General features: G+C 43.4%; 1 protein-coding gene across 1 annotated transcript in view; it reads left to right on the plus strand.

Moving 5' to 3' along the window:
* The window catches only part of CACNA1G (calcium voltage-gated channel subunit alpha1 G), a 161840-nt gene extending 143767 nt beyond the window's left edge, over positions 1-18073 (plus strand). Inside the window, exons 36-41 of the mRNA XM_067308542.1 lie at positions 766-1110; positions 3436-3576; positions 6765-6899; positions 9980-10169; positions 12641-12810; positions 16962-18073. Of these exons, the coding sequence (XP_067164643.1) occupies positions 766-1110; positions 3436-3576; positions 6765-6899; positions 9980-10169; positions 12641-12810; positions 16962-17816 (1836 nt within the window). The 3' untranslated portion in view covers positions 17817-18073. The remainder of the gene's footprint in view (positions 1-765; positions 1111-3435; positions 3577-6764; positions 6900-9979; positions 10170-12640; positions 12811-16961) is intronic.
* The last annotated feature ends 1446 nt before the right edge of the window (positions 18074-19519 follow it).

Genomic DNA, 19519 nt, shown 5'->3' on the forward strand with positions numbered 1-19519 from the left:
GTCTTCTGGCATACTCTGTATATTCCCATTGTTTCCCCGAGAAAGCAGCTTAAAACGAAGGAAAAAAATAAAGGAACTCGTCTGTCCAGTAACATCAGTTCAGTAACATGCATTTGGTCTTTTTTCCTTAAAAGTCTCCAGTTACTGTTCCTATTGTTGTTGATATTCGTATTTATTCCCTGGGAGAAACTGTGTTTCTGAAAGAGAGTGTCTAGCGGGATATATCCACAAGGCACGTTACTGTGAAGAAACCTGGTCTAGGAATACATGGGGTGCAAGCTACTCTGAAGGAATTGTTTTTCTGTCCGTTTGTAGCCCATGGTAAATGGAAGGTAGCTAAACTCTTAATGAAAGAGCATTAACTTGTTGAAAGAGTGTCGGCAAGGCCAGCCACTGTGCAACAACTGATGGGTTGTAACTGCGCCCTGCTGTGCCCGGATCTGTCTGCCATACTCTGGTGTATTTGGTCTCTGACCTGGTAAATTGATCGTTCCAACCCAAGGCGCTGGAATGAGCTGGGCCTTTAGGAGTACAAATGTGTGGGTGTCTACGGTCACATGTCCCCATGAACATTTTCCTCTGAGCCTGCACGTAGTGACTAACACAGAAATTTTGCCATTCTGGACATGAAATTTGCCCAATCTTCTCTGTTTTCTGCATGGAGGGAGAATTCATTTGAGCCAAATGACCAGAAGGCAGAACTAGGTCCATGTTGGCTAACTGGCACCTCTTCATGTTCCTCCATCGTTCTCTCCCTGTTGCCAGGACACACTGCGAGATTGTGACCAAGAGTCCACCTGTTACAACACTGTCATTTCACCCATCTACTTCGTCTCCTTTGTGTTGACGGCCCAGTTCGTCCTGGTTAATGTGGTGATTGCGGTACTTATGAAGCACTTGGAGGAGAGCAACAAGGAGGCTAAAGAGGAGGCGGAGCTCGAAGCAGAACTGGAGATGGAAATGAAGACTCTCACTCCAGGCCAGCACAGCCCCTCAGACATCTTTGTTTGGACTGGCAGCAGTGGTGGAGAGAGACCTGAGAGCCCCCGAGGATGTGCCAATCCCCTGCAAATCAAGGTGGATTCTCAGCTCTCATTAGTTTACCCGATGGTGAGAACCTCGGTTGGAGGGTGAAGGGGGGTTGACCTGCCTATTTGCTAGGGGAGGACATGCACGAGTCAGTAATGAGGGAGTGGGTGTACAGTGCGTCAAGGGGTTGTATTCCTCGCTGTCTGTTGATTAATTGCTGCGTGGTGTGGGAACTGATACTCCAAGGAAGAGACCCTAGTCAGGTCTCTATACCACCATGACACATCTGTTCAGGGGTGAAGAGCATTGCATTTGTTCTGGAGATGTGCCCAAGCCACCAAGTCCAGTACTAGCTCAAAAATTGCTGTAATCCAGAGTTTGGGATAGGCCCTTTGTGGGAGCAAAATCATGACTGCAATATGTTTGCTTTTCTATTGCAGACCATTAACCAGAACATAAAAGAGGAATAAAGCTTGGCTAATCTTTGCTCAAGTATTAAATTTGTTTTACGCAACCTCAGTTCAAAATATACCCCCACAATCAAGCTTGTAAGAAAAGATTATTTTAACAGTAGGGTAATCCAGAGGGGGCTCAAAGCTGGGCTCACCAGAACTGGTGGCAAAGCTCCCGTCAGCAGGAACAGCACAGGATCAGGGCTGTAATGTGGTAGCTGCAATGAGTCGTGACAAGTCTCTCCAAAACACAGTTTCTGTGTGAAGACTCAGTTTGAGGAATGAGAGGTGAGGTCAAGACCCAGACAGATTCTTTGGGAGGTAACTGAACTGGAATTATAAAAGAATGGTCCAGCCTTTTTTTAGTCTTAGCTGATTGCAAATTGGGTTAAATTCTACACAGACATCATTAGCTTTTTTTACATCATGATTTCACAACAGCATATCTTGGCCTCTGCCTGGGGTGGACTAATGAGTATTCTAATGCATGAAAAACTAATTTATGATCTTTAGTCCAAGGGTGAGACAGAGTAAATCCCCATTTAAGCTTTCTTTCAATTCATAAGCTACTGGAAATTTCTGGTGCCATTAGGAGTCACTAATGTCTGAGATGGAGTCCAAGGCTGTTCTTTGGCACAGTAAAAGAGAGTTCAGGGCAATGTGGGGAAATCCAGACTCATTACATCCTCTAAGAAGAAACAATCTGTCCCTACTGTTGTTATATATGTTAAACAGAGTACTGGCAAACTGTCCTCAGCACTGTTGTCCTACATCAGTACACTGGGCAAAAAAAAAAAAAAAATTTTTTAAACAAACCAGTGAGAAGGACACAGTCAGCTCTTCAGTCTGTTTAACCAGTCCTCACTGAAGATGGCATTGGAAAGGGCTTATTCTAGTCACAATTTCCAGAGCCTGTTTCTTGCTCTTTCACCCAGAATCCTTGAAAACCTGATTTTATTCCGATTATTTTTTCTCCCAGCCAAAATCTTCTTGACAAACCTGATGTCTGAGCACGATAGTAGAGGAATACAATTCCCAGAATGCGATCCTGCAAGGTCGTGTGGTCAGCATGCTCTTTTGCTTGCCTGTACTCCAGGGTTTTGCACTGTGTGCTGTCTGACTACGGTCCTCATTTCATTGTACGTACTAGGCACTCCTGACATGAAAGGTGCAACCCTTAAATTGCTACCATGCTGTCTGTGAAAGTTAGACTCTGCTCTAAGTGATCTTCCATTGTATGTGCTAAGGCTCGCTGGTTTGAAGTTGGCCACGAGAACTTAGGAACCTCAACCCATGGCTGGCACGTGAATTAGCAGCTCGATGTGTGTCAGTTCTGGGCACCTGCAGCTTTCATGGGCAGGATGCTCTTCAGGACAGGTTACTTCAATTTATGTGACCCCTGAGTATGGATTTAGGTGTCACATACTAGGTCCTCTTGCTCAAAAATGCGGACGTGGGTATAGAAGCCTTAGTAGTGTCCTGTGGCAGTAGTGTCCTGTAGACGTTCACAGCACCGAGTATCGCGACACTGCTAGAATGGCCCTATGATACAGCTCGGATACCAGGAGTAACGGGTTATATTCATTCAGAGTGAGAAATATGTCCGAAGAGGGGCCTGAAGGGGGAACATCACGTGGTTCCCGGGGCAGTCGGCTTCGGTCCCATCTCCACTAATGTCTGAGAAAGCTTTCACTTCTGACTGTGATATTACTGCACTGTTCTCTCTCCTCTCCTGCCTCACCTTTCCCTCCCTCTTGTTTCTGTTACTGCTATTCTCCCTAAATGTTTCTGTCTTTTTTTTTTCCTTCTATTCTGTTTTTTTTGTTTGTTTGGTTTTTTGGGTTTTCTATGCTGTCCTTTTTTCTCTCTGTCTCTGTCCCTTGCTTTCTCTCTTTCTCTCCCTCTCTTTTTGGCCTGCTTTATCTTTCTGCATGCTATACACCACCCCTCCTAGGAAAGGCACTTGTTTGATACCATATCACTGCTGATCCAGGAATCTCTGGAAGGAGAGCTGAAGCTGATGGACAACCTGTCAGGCTCTGTGTGCCATCATTATGCCCTCCCCGCTCCTGAATATTACAACTCTGAGAACCAGGTTAATATTCCTCATTTCCTGCAAAGTCTCCATCCAAACTCAGTTCAACTGAGACCTTTAGTAGCGAGTTAAGTTCTTTGCTTTGTGTAATATAGACAGAGGGATTTGAAGCATAAGTCATTTTGGCTTTTTCTGTGGGAGTCAAGTTAATATCGCATTGTTTTATGATGTTGTATATTGATGCAAGAGGAAAAGTACAGGCATTGAGTTTTCCTCTTCAACACAGTAAATCTAACGAGAAATTTCTTACTGTTCATGAGTGCTGTTGGGAAAAGGTATGAAACCTGTTCTTCATCCTTCAGTGGGGTTCCTCTTTTTAACTTCTTGCTCTTAAGCAGGGCTCCCATAGCAATACAGCGACACAGCCGCAGAGCCTGGAGTACAATGTGAGTTTTTTCCAAGGTAGAGCCTGAGTGGATAGGGATCATAAAATGATCTCTATGTTTTGTGCTTACTTATACTGCCTGAAAATCCAGTTCCATGTGATTTTACTGAAGAGGCTTCTTGCAAGTGGGTTATTGTAAACTAGATCCTCATCTCTGATCTAAACTGAATTTAGGAAGGTGAGGCAGCTCTTAACGATATACTTCAACTACTTGTGTGCTCCAGTGCTTTACTGAATAGGGACTGTAATACCCAAATTTAAAAACAGTCCACTTACTTCTTAGAATAAAATTCCTGTGTTCTCATACATATGATTCTTTCAATCAAACATTTTCCCTAAATCACAGCAGTGACCATAATAATAATTCAAACATACCAATTTTTCCTGCAGTCAGAATTGAGCAAACTCCGTATTTCTTGATTTCTTTTTTTTTTTTTCTGGCTAAAAAGAGAAGTTTTCATGTTAAATCAGGGTGCTTACTTACGGGTTCACTGACACTGTAAATTATCCAACTCTGTGGTTCATTAGAGAAAAGGAACAAGCCTAGGTAAAATGGAATCCTACTGCAGATCTTTATATAGGAGGATAACACATCTCCCTCTGATTGATTGCTGTGTATCACTTATCAGACTGAGGTCTCTTGAGCTCTAGGAAGCGACTGTCTTTAAGAATTGTCGGGGGAATAGAGATGGGAGCTACGGTGGCTGGGGACAGTGTGAACCTCAGTGAGAGCTGCTTGGAAATTTTTTGACACAACATTTTTCACCACATACTGCTGTTGCAGCAGAAATGTTTTGTTTTGACATTTTCATAATGAAAAAATATAGCATTCAGGTTTGCAATGACTTTTTCTTCTAAAAATTAAGCTAAACCTTTTTTTTTTAGTAATTAAAAGACTGCATAAATAATTGAATCCATTTCCAACAAAATGTTTCAATTGACTCAAACTCAATTTTTGGAGAAGGGAAGGATGACAGGGGGGTTGTTTTGTTTACATTTTGGCTTTGCAGTTCTCAACATTTGTCATGTTTTCAGGCAAGTCAGGAATTTAGAGCAGCCTTAGGACTTGCTGAGAGCAACCTGGTTAGTAGTAACAGCTTCCAGCGGAGCAATTCCACAGGGCCGGACTTGCTGGTGTCCTCCAGGCTCTACTGCAGCCATTCCCCCAGCATCCAGCCACTCCGGACAGTTGGTCCCCATTGAGGATCGCCCTCCCCATGCTGGCAGACTCCTCAGTTCTGCTCCCAGATGCCCCTTTGGGGAGCCTGTGGGAAGCCAGAAGTCCCTCCAAAGCATCTCACTCCACTGACAGTGGACAACCACATGAGACGAGGTATCAAACCTAAGGTGATGAGAGGGGTCCGGCCCTCTAATTTGTCTCGGCTGGAGTTTTGAGCCTGTCAGAGTTCACTCATCACCAGGTTTATTTGGCCCTACTGAGGTCATTTCTAAGAGTGAGGAAATCCAAATCTTTGACAACTTACATACCACAGATTTGGGCCTCTGTGTTTTTTCTTGGAAGATATATTGCTGTTGAAAGACTTTTCAAGCATGTAAGATAGAAATACTACTTCTTCTAGTTTAAAAAACAGTTGTAAGAAATGGGAAACTAAAAGGAAACGCCTGGGACATGTGTCCAGACCAGGAGGCCACTGCAAGCATGGAACACATCCATATGTTATCTTATAAAATGTTCTCTTCAGTGCTGCTCTCTGAGGGCACGCCAGTCTCCCAGACAGATACCTGGGGTTGGTTTTAGGAAGACTGAGCCTTTGCTTCAGAGTCAACATCCGCCTCTGAGGTGCTTGAGAGCAGTGATTCTGCTTTGAAGGGGATTCCGCAATCTCCATTTCCCCCTTCTCTCCAAAGCCTGCAGTGATGAATCGTATCTCGTATGGAAAGAGCTCTGTGCTTATGGAGAGATCTTTATTGATGTTTTATTTGAAGGCATTTAGCAAGGAAGCATTAGTGCAAGAACCACACATCCATATGGCGTTTGTGCAACAGCTGCAACGCCTTTTCCCACCTCACATGGGCTTGCTGTGAGCCTGAGAAAGCTGTTAAGGGCCAAGACACGGGTGGTATTTTGAGTAGGACAAGCGCTTACACAGGCTAGGCACTGAGGTCTCTTTAGCAGGCCCAGACTCGCTGAAGTCATCAGGAAGGCACTTGTTGACCTTTCCAGACTTTGAATCAAGCCTTAAGTTCTCCACTGTCAGCGTTTATCCCTGAGGAAGTGAATTATAGTCATACCTGCCTCGCGGTGAGGGTGGAGGCCCCAGAGCACCGAGAAAGGCACCCTCCATACACCACCTCCATGCACCGCCTTAGAAATGGTGTTGGTGTTGGGGAATCTTTTGAGGCCTCAACCAAATTAGCTTGGAGGCCAAGCTAACAGCATGACCACTGGGATAGGAACAACTAGGGAGAAGCTTGAAGATCTTGAAGCCTCTTTTATTTGATCACAGCTGGAAGGATAAATATCTCTAGTTTAAAAGTGATGTTGCTTTTGCTTCCTCACCTAGAGAGGAGGAAAACAAAATACAATCCTAGCATTAGTGCGTGGTTTTAAACTCCCTTGCAACTCATCAGTAAGCATTTAAGTATGCCTATTCCACTCTTCTTCATTTCTTTGTTATACTCGGTTTCCTTAAGGCTCTGTCCCCAGTACCAATGTGCATGATGTAGCTACTCCCAGTATAGGGATATTGCTTTGGTGTCTAGAGGTATTTAGATAATGATACTTTTTTTTCTCTAAAGATTTGTGTCCTGGTTTCTTATGCTTAATCATCTCTCCCTTTAGATCCCTCTAGCTGAGATGGAGGCTCTTTCTCTGACGTCAGATATTCTCTCTGAAAAGTCCTGGTCCTTAGCTCTGACGGATGACTCTTTTCCTGATGATACTAACACACACTTACTTAATGCTCTGGAAAACAATGTACATACACTGGTCGCTGTATAGTCTGATGTTTACAGGGTTCGAAATACTGCTTTCACCTCTCTGCACCTGCCTAATGGCATTTTCAGTTCAAGCACATTTCCAAGTAGCACCAACCTCTTCTCCGAACAGGACATTGTCCTTAATGCCATTAGGTCTTGGGCTGTTAGCGCTCGTGTCCACAAAGTTGGTTCCGTGAGAGGAACAAGTATTTATTTTTATTTTTCCTTTGGCATCTTGTGTAAAAACAATGTGTTTTCTAGAAGTAAAATAAATAACAAAAAAATGCCTTGGAAAGCATGAAGGTTGAAATTTCCTTGGCATCTGAAACAAATCAGTGATCCTGCGTGGAAGAGACACCCATGAGCTAGTGACTCATGTGTCCTCTTCACAGGGGTCATCTGCGATCCTGGCATTTGCACTGGATTTTTTTCTTCAGGAACATAGGCACCACAAGGCTTTTTGCGTGACTAGTGCCAGACTGTTTATTTTAAAAATGCCAGATTGGGATCTCTCAGAGATGCTGCTGCTTTTGTGAATTCTTCTTAGCAGTCATCTCGCCAAAAAAAAAAAGAAAAAAAAAAAGAAGGAATATTTTGTGTCTTTTTGAATGGAATGACCAGTATTTTGAACCCTGCCTTGACCATCTCCTCTTTGAAACATTAGACATTTTTAGCTGTGTAGCAGTCAAGTGCTTTTTTTCTGCTGTACAACAGACATAACTCCTCTTCCAACATTTTTGGACCCATTCCTGTTTTCTTTGTTGTTGTCCATGTACCTGCCGTTGGATGTTTGTGTTGTTGATAAATTTTCTGCCATTCTAGCTGATTGTCATCCTAATTAGTACTTGTTTGGGAAACATCTCTTTTAAACCGTGACAATATTTCCCATCATGCTTCATGGCATCATGTGCAAAAGATTTTGTAAACTTCATTTAACATTTTGTATGGGACATTTTATTTCAAAATCAGTTTTCTGGAGAGTATTCTGGAGAGAGGGACAGAGGAGAGAACTGTTCTAGTTTTGAATCAGATTAGACAAAATGGTTTGACAATGTAATAAAGTCTCAAGAGTGTAGCCAAGAGAAATGTTTAACTTAATGTTTTTTCATTTCTCCAGAAAAAATGCAAAACCAGGTTGAACAAAACATTTTGTGAATTAGCGTCCATACCAACAAAGTGTTTTGGTCAAAACAATTTCCCAAACTCCTGAAAAACTGCAAGCTTTCATTAAGATATTTTCTAAATGCACTATTTTGATACTTTATTTAGGCACAGTTTTAGTTGAAAAATACCTCAAACAGAATGTTTTAGTTGACTCAAAATAGTTTTGGTTTGGGATTTTCTCTTCTTTTTTTTTTTGGTTCACAGAAAACTCAGATTTGATTTTCAGTCAAGCCAAAACAATTTGTTTTTCAGAACTGCCAGTGAACCAAAAAGTTATGTGTTCACGCTGCTCTGTTTGGGAGCTGGATTCAGGAGATCATTTTGCAGCCATTTTCGCTGGTTTTCACAAAGTTCACTCATGGGATTTCTCCCGAGATGAGCAGAAACTGGAGCCCGCTGTGGTAGCGGGTCCTGCCAATGAACCTGAAGTATTAAAGGTTGGGTTTGGAGAGGATCTTGAATCCAAATTTGCGTGTTCAGAACCAAATGGTTTTGAATTTGAAACCTTGGGTTTCAGGCCATCTTTAGTGTTTAAGCTAAATTGTATGAAAGCTAAATAATATGAACATAGGGCCCTGAAGGGGAAGGCAGGGAGGAGAGGAAGAGAGAGGCTCTCAAAACCCACGTCTCCCGTTGCCAGCACAGGTCTCGCTCTCCTTCCCTGAGCGATATCCGGAGCACATCGCCCCTGTTATCTAGCTGTACCCAGGCTATGCCTAAATCAGCCTGTTCTCAAGGACTGAAAGTAAAGCTGCATGACAGTGAAGGTGCGTTTCCTTCATTAAATTTACAACAGTGGTCTTCCCCCCCCTTTTTTTTTCTTTTTTTCCCTCCTTTTTTTTTTTTCTTTTTGTAGATTTTGTTCAATCTTGTCATGTTTTACTGTGTATACAGAACACCCCAGTGAAATTTTGCTTTTATGACCAAAGGACAAAACTGGAAAAATCTTGGAACATCTATTTCAGAAAAACAGTGGTGCACTGAGTGAATGGAAGATTTGTCAGAATTAAGGTTTAAAGTTTTCCAAAAGCAGTGATCAGCTATGTACTGTATTGAACTACAGTGTCACATCTGATTTTGGTGATTTTCATTGGAGACCTTTTAAAGATGGAATAACTCTTTTCTTAGAAATATACAGGGAAGTTGACTTCACTTCCCTTTTTGGCAATACTGTCAAACACAAGAACACCCAAGAGCTTTTCTGGGATGGAGATATTTCCTTATGAAATCGGACCTGAATCTACCTCATTCAATATTGCATCTGGGGCTGCCCATTCCAAGAGACACTCTGGCTGCAAAAACTCCACAGTCAACACATATACGATAACCCGCTCTTGCATTAGATCCCTTCTCATTAGAGAATGGCTTTAACCCTGAAGCAGGAGGTTTGAATATCCCTTTCAATAAAATGGGTTTAGTTATTCATTATGTGAGACAAAAACCAATAAGATTGTGCTGGGAGCCAGAATAGAGGGCATTTTCTGTAAACCAGATTTTTTTTTTTTTTGGTTAGAAGAGGAAACAGTAGTCACCTTTGCAAAAGTCTGACTTGCTGATGAGGGCACCGAGCTTTATTGCTACTGTCAAGGATCAAAGTTATGCAAAGCATGTGACCGTTGCTGGGCCTTGAGGCATGATGCCTTCTTTACATCTCCTTGAAATAGTCATGGTTTATTACTGCCGTGTTGCTTCCTCTGTCGCTGTGGTTCATCCTGTGTGACAGTTTAGTGACCGTACCGGAGGAGGGGTGTAGCTTCCTGGTAGATCCATTCGTGCAACCTGTACGTACTGGCGGTGTGCATGCCCATCGTGCCATCCTGATCGCAGTGGCTGTCGCTAGGGTTTCTGGGCACTTCTCCTCGTCCGGCTCCGTGATTTCTTTCATCCTTACTTTTTTTTCCCCCCCTCCTGTAGGCGGATCTCCGCTCCAGAGATGACGCGCTGACTCTGTCTCCCAGCAAGGACTTGCTGAGCGTGAGGAAGCCCTCGGTGGGGCGCACGCACTCCCTGCCCAACGACAGCTACATGTTCCAGCCGCCGGGCGCCGGGCCCCGCGCCACCTCCCTGGGCGAGCGCAGCCCCGCGCGCCACAAAGCGCACTCAGGTACGGCCCCTGCGGCTCTGGCACGACCGGGCTGGGATTTGTCCCAGCTGCTCAGCTGGAGGCATCAAATTGCCTTGCGTTTCCAGCCAGGCTTTGGTGCCCTGACCTGTCAAATGGTTTTGAAAAGCCCCTCCACCACCTATAAGGACCAGCCTGAGCAGATAACTCCTTTGCCCTGAGCTTTCTGGCAGTGTCACAGTGAGAAGCTGGCCTGGACCCATGCTGGGTCCCCTCTGCCCGGCTCCCCCAGGGTTACGGTCTCTAAGGGCTCGGCAGCTCCATCTGTCTCACTTGAAGTAGCTATGGCCCATGAGAAAAAATCCCAACAGAAAAGTATTTCCTCGTGTCTGCTTTTTTGCAGCAGGACCTATTCTAGCAGGTTTTGGAAGCTCTGCATGGGAACACCTGTGAAAAAAGGGGAAAAAATGTCTCTAAATGTCTCTAAAATGAACATAAATGTGCCAAATTGAGAGAGATGGTGTGAGATGAATGGAAAAATGCGTGCATGGAGAGTTGTCCTTCTCAGTGTGTGTGGCTGGGATATATGCCTCGGGGCTAAATTCAGAGATATGCTTGGTTACAGCATGCTGCAGATGGCAAAGGCTCTTTAAATGTGCACCTATGTACTTGTACTTGCGGCTGGCTGCCAGCCCTTATCAGTGTGCTTTCGTTTGCTCTGTGTGCTAGGGGTTACCTGCTGCTGGTTAGTGAATGTAGCCGTCTAATTCTTGCTTGTAGCAGGCCATCGTTTTTAGACATTTGTCACAGATAAGACAGAAAAGTTTTTATGAGCAATGTCATTTGAAAGCTTCTAAGCAGAACATAATTTCAGCGCTGCTCAGAACGGCTGGAGATTTGAACAGATTAGAAATAAGATGTTGAAATTTGCATAGTAATAAGACTTTGGATGAATAGCGGCTGTTGAACAGCAGAAAGAAAATGCGGACACAATGGAAGAAGATGAATCTGGAGTTGTGAGAAGTCCCTGCCATAATACGAAATTTTCAAGGTCAAGTGCAGTCCCTCGAAGAGCCTGTTTGTACATAATACAAAAGGTGTGGGTAAAATCCTGGTCAAATCCTGCTAAGGTCAATAGCAAAATTCCCATTAGCTTCAGTGGAGCCAGAATTTATGACTCTCTGTAACAGCCAAGAAATTCCTTGGAGTCATAATCCCTGACCTTAGAGAAGAAGCCCATTTGCGACAGGGGGAGTTTCCAGCGTTGTGCTTTTGACCCTTAATTTGGATGCACTTGTCCTGTCTTGAACAAAAACTACTTCACAAATAAAAGGTGGGTAATTTCTAAGTTCCTCTTTTCTCCAAGATTGCACTTTCCATTTCTCCGCTTGGAGAACTGAGCAGCCCTGTCTGACAGCACGGGCTTGCAAGGGGCAGGCATTGCGCCCTGCTGAATTCACGGGAAAAATTGTTCTGCTGAAACTTAGGATAAGTATTTTGGAAAGGTAAAGTGTCTTATTCATAGCCACATTAAGCAATTAAAACTCCTGTCTTTTTCTCCTCCTGGTGCAATTCCAGTTGTCTTGACTGTGCCAAAGTGCTCCAAGGTGGCTAAGGTGCCCAAGTGTTGGCACATGTACCGCTGTCCTGTTCCTCCTCCAATGTCACCGCTTTGCCCGGGGGGAAGTCCCCCCTACCTGTTTACGGTCGGTAATATTGTAAAGTGCTGCGAAGAGAGCAAAAGGTGCCAGGCATCTTTAATAAATCACAACAACTAAGCCACAATATTTCAAGCTGCGAAAGGTTTTGTTGTCAGAAACACTGGCACTTGCAGGAGGTATTTGTATGAATACTCCTTCGTAATGGGGCTGTTGTTCTGGGACGGATTCCAGGACAAATGAGATTCTCTGGGATGCAGTCCAGGTTAAATGAATTGTTTTGAAAAATGTTGGGCCTGAGGGGGGGAAGGGAAGCATGCAGCATTTCAAACCTTTTAGAAGTCGCCAGCAACCACGAAGGGTCAGAAGGAGGCTGTAGAGTATGTATTGCCTTCTCCCGGGATGCTTTGTAAAACTAGCCTTGCAAGCTGCCAGGTGTGGTTCGCTTTCATTTATTTCCAGTGTGCACGCTGGGACTGAGAGCCTTGTAGTCGATGTCTGGATACACTCAGGTATGGAGACATCCATTTCTAGAAACTTTCAAAATCATACATGTAGAAACTGCCAGCCCAGATGAACTTCTAGCTCATAATCTTCCATTCTTAACAGAAGCTAGTCCCAGATGTATCAGGAGAAAATGCCAAGAAAAATGAAATAATGGACAATTTTGGAATAACTTACGAGTAGGTGGGCGTTTTTTTCCTGTCATGGTGAGCTGGTCGTTGAATTCAGTGTTTTTGCCATGCGTGTTTGGTCCGAGGTGCAAAGCACTAGTTTTCTTTGGAAGGTCTCTGAGACAGGGAAGCAATCACCAGATGCACACGTCACATTCCTGCTTCTTCTCCCTCTTGCAAGGTTCAAAGGCATCAGTGCAGTCCCAGCCGGCAGACACCAGCTCTCTCCTGCAAATACCAAAAGACCATTTTCACCATATAAGAGCTCACGATCATTGGGTCAGGGAGAGCAAGCCACAGGTTTCCCAGCCTGTGCACTCCCCTTCTGCTGAAAGGCTGCTCCGCAGACAGGTAAGCAGACTTACGAACCTGCTGAGGTTTTATACTGCCACGTTACCAGCTTAACCATACTTTAAATTCAAGGAGGGATTCATAGAGAAACCTCAGGAGAACTGTAATTCTTCTACAGAATTAACAAAAAGGTTGACGCATTTGGATCTGAAAGCCATCCAACAGGCTCAACGGGTGTGTGTGATGGGTATCATCTCCTTTGGCAACGTGCCTAAATGTTCTCCGGGTTGTTAGCACTTTATTCTCTCTGTCCACTTCATAAATGCTGCCAAATGCTCCCCAGGGGCTCCTTGGGGTTCAGGGAACTAATTTTTAATTGCTGTGATTTTCTCAGTGCTTGAAAGGACACAGTGTCTGCAGACTGCGTTCCTGGCCACCCTTCTCCTGGCTCCTCTGATTTCTTGAAAGGGGAAAACTGTCATTGCTGTTTTAAAGGCAGCTGGATATCTTATCGTAGGCAAAACCTTCACGGAAAGCATACCATTTTTAGAGCGAGAGCTGAAAATTAAGATCTTTTAGTTTTTTATCGAGAGACTTGACTTTGTGAGAGCGAAGGGACTAGCTAAGAACATGCCCTGTTGCTTTTGAGCCCTGTGTTGCAATGAAAATCAGTGAAAGAAGTTAGATTCCCAAAGGCCAAAGGTGTCATTATAAATGGGACTTGGGTTTTTGAATCTCCTATGTGCTTTTGAAAAATTAAACTTGGCTATATACAGAACAGAACATATTTCATTTTGTAACTGTTTTTATCTCTATTTTTTGCCTCACATTGATTTAAATCCTGATTCAACCCAAGATCTAAGAGAATCAAAGATTCCAATCTGCTTGATTGGAAGCATAAGTTTAAATTTATCCTTTCAGTAAAATACTTGCACTTGTGCTTCGCTCTCACGTGTTTAAACATACTTTATTGTGCTGCTGGGTCAGAACCAGAGGCATGTCTGATTCCTAAACTCTGCTTTCTTCAGTAGTTTCCTGTGTCTGGTTTTATATACACAGCCTAGATCATTCTTTTTATTTTTTTTCAAAAATAATTTATTTCCTGAATGAAAATATTTCCCTTTCTTTCATCTTTTAATCAACATTGACAAATTAGACAGTTGATTCATTAAGCTATAAAAATGAATGTGAAGTACCAAGGTTAACAATTACATTAGCCTGCAATACTAAGCTGACAAGAGAAATTCCTAGCATGTATTCGCTTGCACAGGGCTGGCCCGCTATCCCAATCACCGCTAATGGGGAAACTAATTGGTGTCATGATTCCAGTTCATAACCACCCTCCCTTGCCTTCTAATGAATAACAGACCCATCCTTTTGAACTGATCTGTCTAGAATAAATTAGCATGTTAGCCATCTTCCCCAACCTAATTTTGTTCATATTTTGGGAGGCTTCCTTTTCTTAAACCCTTTCATATGTTTATATTAATTCATTCCCCTGCCTCCTCTCTCTGCTCGTGCTGTGAACCTGGAGTGACTTTTAAAAAAGAGAAAGGCTTTGGGACAGCGAGCAGCTCTGTCCATGGACCAGTGACTTCGCTCCAAAAGTTAGTGACGCCGTAGCAGGAATCTCAGCAGGACCTCACTGCACACCAGCATGTCACCAGCCACTTCAGTGTTGCTAGCATCTAATTTGGGATTCTGGAAAACTCTTGGCTGGGCTGTGTAGCATTAAGCGTGAAGGTTTGGAAGCACTGGCCCTAGCTCCTACTTATGCTGACCTGACCCTCCAGGCATTCATCTTTCTGACCTGAATTTGACAGAATTTGATCAATATTCAGAAAAGTGCATGGCTTTGGGTGCCTGTCACTAGCCCATGTTTATGGGGATTATAACATCTGTGGCAGGAGAGAAGTTTGTGGCCTTTCTGCCAGCATTTTGTGCCTGGCGGTGGCAAACTGGATGGCCAAACACTTTGAAACTTAGTCCTTAAAGAGGCCAAATTCCCTTTACCTCCTTGACAGTGCTGCTTGCTCAAGTACTCTCTGCTTTGCTCCTCCTATTGCCATCACTAAGCTGCTACTAGCTCATCACATAGCCCAAACTAGCAAAGCGTTTTGATTTGCAGTACCCATTTTTCTTTATTGTTACCTATATTGCATGTAATTCTGATTTGTTTTCTTTCTTCTTTTCTTTCTTTCCTTTCCCTTCCCCCTTGTCCCACCCCCTATCCTTAATTTGTGCATAGATAAATCTCATCCACCACATTCCTGGTCCGCACACTTTCCTCCATCACTAAAACCTGTGTGTTTAACCTCCCTTTCCCTTCAGAGTGCTGTAGCGTGGACACAGTCCCCACAGTAACATGCAGTTTAGACTCCGGAAAACTTGACAATTAGTGATACGCTCACAGATGAAGATTAACAGATCGGATGCTTGGAGAGAACATTTAAAGCCAGGCTCCCCACCAAGGACCATGCTCCTTGGCAGTGCGTTGCACAAGGGCTTTTCTCCAGGACAATTAAAACCACATTGATTTTTTGGTTTTGGTTCCAGGACTGTGTATCAAAGGTGTAGACTACACCAAGTTATGACTACTACAGGGGTACACACCAATGTAATGGTAGATGGTCATACCAGAGGAGGGGAGGTCTCTCTTTTTATTTTGAAATGAGTCAATGAAACATTTATCCGAGCAGTTACTGCTAACATCTACCAAAGATGTCTGTATCATTGGGAAAGAAAGAACTGGTGGTGGCTACTATTGCATTTGTATACAATACAGGTTTGTGTACAAGCAAAAGCAATGACAACAAGAATTGTCTTGCTTCTGTCTTCTACTCTTTTGTGGCCTGTGCTTCAGGGTACATACGTGTTTTTTTCTCTCCAAACCCTCACTAAAACTATTGGCATTGAGGAACCCAGAATTAGCTCCGCACTTGACTGTGGTTAGTTACCAGTATGACGCTGTAAAATTTTAACTAGAAAGGACTCTCTAGTATTGGACAAAAATGTTTGCCATATTAAATATCCTCCCAACTATCACAGACAACAAAGGGATCCCAATGCGCAGACGCAACAGTAGTTGCTTGCGGTTGTGCGTGCACATGTGTGCGTACTGCAGCTGAAGGCAGCTTGGCCTCAGCAGAGATTGTTTGGCTCAAATGATTCTTTTGGGACTATTTTTATAAAAATTCTACAATCATTTTGGGGAGATCTGTCACAAAAGCATTCCTTGGTATGAGGAATTTCATGTCCTTAGACTTCTTTAGAGGACTAAGACTGGCTGTATGCATTTCCTCCAAACTTCTTCAAGAGGTTTTTAAATTTTAAGATTATTTAACAGTCTTCTCAAACTTGAGACACTGGTTTTCAGGACCAGCTAATACAGCAGATTTAGAAAGACTTCTGACAAGGGATGCAATGCAGCGAAAAGATGAAGCCTTCAAAACACGCCGTGGGCACTCTTGGCCAGCAGGCACTAATGCTGCATGTGACTCAACACAACCAAGGCAAAATGTGAAATGAACTCATGCAGCACAATAGGTGGAAATAATTACAGATGCTCAGGTCCAATTCTGGCGTCTCTGTCATTTCTAGCTCCCCTGCCATATGCCAGTGCAGAGTCCTGGCGCCAGCCTGGGGACAGCGATGCTGTCCCAAAGCCGGGGACAGGCTGTTGCCCCACGCTGGTGCAGAGCGCGGTTGCTCTGGCGTAGGTGGCTCTGGGGAGCCTGCTCCAGGTCCTCAGCATCCCCTGATCTGAAGGGAAGGGAATATACAGGACTCGCTTGCACTTCCCTCTCCCGCTCATACTTGGGCTGGTAAAATTATAAAGGGGTTTGCAGGAGACCGTCACGGTTTTCATAACAGGAATATGCCCACGTTTGGGTGGGAGTATTTGGTTTTTGCGCTCCTCCACACTTCTGAGGAGAAAGCTGAGAGTCAACTATTTATGATGAAGGAAGGGCCAAGTTCTGCTGTAACTTTCACAGGGATAAACTCACAGATCTTTGAAGCCCAGAATTGCTATCACCCATAGTGTATGCTGAGCTATAGGAGTCGGTGTTGTCTGTGGCTCTGTGCTGAGGTGTCTTGGCAGAGTTTGGTGCCCTGTTAATGTTGCGCCTTGTTCCTACTAACCTCCGTTTGGTCTGTCTCTCTTAACCGGCAACTCCCCTCCTCCCCAATCCCTTTGCACTCTGATACAGATGGCGATAAGGAACGACTCTTCGGACAGCAAGGAGAACGTGCATGTGGAGGTGAGTGAACCCGCGGACCCAACCGTCCCCGCCGTGCCCAAGGAGGAGTCGCCTGGTGCTCTGACACCCGCAGGAGCGAGTGACTTGGCTGCATGGAACCGGGCGAGTGTTCGTACGCAGCAGCATTCCCACAACCAGTATAATATTTCGAAGCAGGCACCAACATCGTGTGCTTGTGCAGACTCATATCAAGAGACACCCGGAGACTCAGTGGACCAAGAAGTATCTGAAATAAACAGCTCCTCGGAGCCTTTCACTTCAGAAACTTGCACAGCCTCGAGTGCCTGTTCAGAGGTTTGGCCTCTCTCTCCTAAGAGGAACATAGGCAATACTGGCAATGTTACGTTGAAGGACCTGAAGAAATACCACAGTGTAGACACCCAGGGCCTTCTAAAAAAACCACCCTCTTGGTTAGATGATCAAAGGAGACATTCAATAGAAATTTGTTCCATGGAAAACAGCCCTCAGCACCATTCCACATCTAGCTCTTCTGGCTTCATAAGTCAGGTGGTAAGTGAAATGGAAGGCTTGCAAGGAATGCGGCAGAAGAAAAAACTGAGCCCCCCGTGTATATCTATAGAGCCACCCGATGGACAGAGTTTGCTACCTAGAGGACCTCACAGCATCTCACCTGCCGGCGCAGACAGTTGCCTGAGACGGCGTGCGCCATCCTGTGAGTCCAAGGATTCAATGGATATAGGGGAGTCGTTGCTTCCAGACAGTATGTCAACATCTCCAGCCCCAAAGAAAGACTTGTTGACGCTTCCTAGCTTTTCCTTTGATCAAACGGAAATGGACCCCTGAGTTACTTTTCTGTTGGTGCCAAATGTTTTCTTCCTTTCATGTAATAGAGGAAAAAAAAAAAAAAAACTAAAAAACTCTGTATTCCAAAATGGCACTGGGTAAAAAATTTCCAAAGAAAGATTAAAGAACCAGCTGGTTAAAAGAGTGGTTAACCTATATCACGCTTACTTAAGCATATGTTCTGCTTAGGTAAAAGCAATACAATGTGCAGAATCTATATGTATATTATATTTTATTAAATTAATTGAATCTAGTATTGCGGGATGTAGTACATTTTGTGACTAAAGACTCGTTTAATTTTCTTCTATTTTATGTATCTCAGAATATTTCTGAGATAAAGTTGGTTTTTATGAATATTTTAACCTAAAATATATATTTAATCCCTTCTCTTTTTTGTTTTGTTTTGTTTGGGTTTCATTTTGTTTTGCAAAGCACAAAATGTAGCCAATTAGTGCATTACAGAGGAAATGTATCCCACAGTCAGCAGTGAATAAGAATTATTTAATGTAATTTATTTTTTCCCCTTGGACTTCAATCATCTTCTGGAAAAAGATCATTTGCATAGTCGAGAAATGCAGTGGCATTTTTTTTAACCAAGAAATATTCCAGTCTTATGTAAAATCGACATCCAGAGTAAAAGCAGGTGCACAAAACCAGGAATGTACAAAATGCTGATAGGTGTCTGAAGGTTGTGAACGTAGAGCCAATTTAAGTATATGCTGGCATTACACATTGCTGACTTATAAAAAGGTATTGTATATTGTCCACTGGTGAGTCACAAAAGCATGTCGATGGATCTCTTTTCAAATGTGCCTAGGCAACTTGGGCAACGAAAGCCTACGGTCACGCCTGAAATGTTTTTCCAGTGTCTCGGATAAAGACTGTTTCTTTTGGTTAGTTTTACGTGTGTGCAAGTCCACTGTTTTCCCTGCAGTTACTCCTTTTTGCACCAGGGTGAAAGGGAGAATAAGACCTTATTTAAGATTTGCACCGAGTGGACTCAGTGCAGACATGACTCAGCAGTGTGCTTAAGCACATGTTTAAAGTTAAGCTCCCGCTTAAAATGCATTGAAGTTGATCATGTTTAAGTAATTCTTTAAAATTAAAATCATATGCTTATGTGCTTAACTGAATCAAGGCCTGTTAAAGTTTGCAAAGTTATTCTATGGAATATGTATAAGAAGGTCTGCAGGTACTGAAAGGACTGTTGATTTTAAGTAAAACAGGCAGGTTTTTTTGCTATCACTACCAGAGTTAATTTACGTGACCCTGATTGAAATTTATTTCCAATCTAGTAAAAGCCTTAAGTAGCAACATCATGATACAAAAAAAATAAAGATGGAATTTATGATGTCCTTACTTTATAACATGTCCTTAATGTCAGTCATCTCCAAAATTTTACTGTTTATTCTGTGCTAATGCCCTCTGCAAAAAGCAATCTGTAGAAGTGGAGCAAGCAGGACAGCACAGCCTGAAGCTCAGCACAGGGTTTGGCCTGGCGGGACACATCCTGCTCTTCCCCAAACTGATGGAAACCAGACATTAACTTCACCGAACCTCCATGAAATCAAATTAAGATGTAGGCTCAACAAGACTTTGGAAGCCTAGTTTTAAGTGTGTGAGTAGTCACAGGTTTTAAACATTGCACACATGTATAAGGCTTTGCCGGATCACAGCTTTAAAGCAGCACAAGCAAGGGAGGG

The sequence above is a fragment of the Apteryx mantelli genome, chromosome 19, assembly GCF_036417845.1.
Source record: "Apteryx mantelli isolate bAptMan1 chromosome 19, bAptMan1.hap1, whole genome shotgun sequence".
Lineage (NCBI taxonomy): Eukaryota > Metazoa > Chordata > Aves > Apterygiformes > Apterygidae > Apteryx > Apteryx mantelli.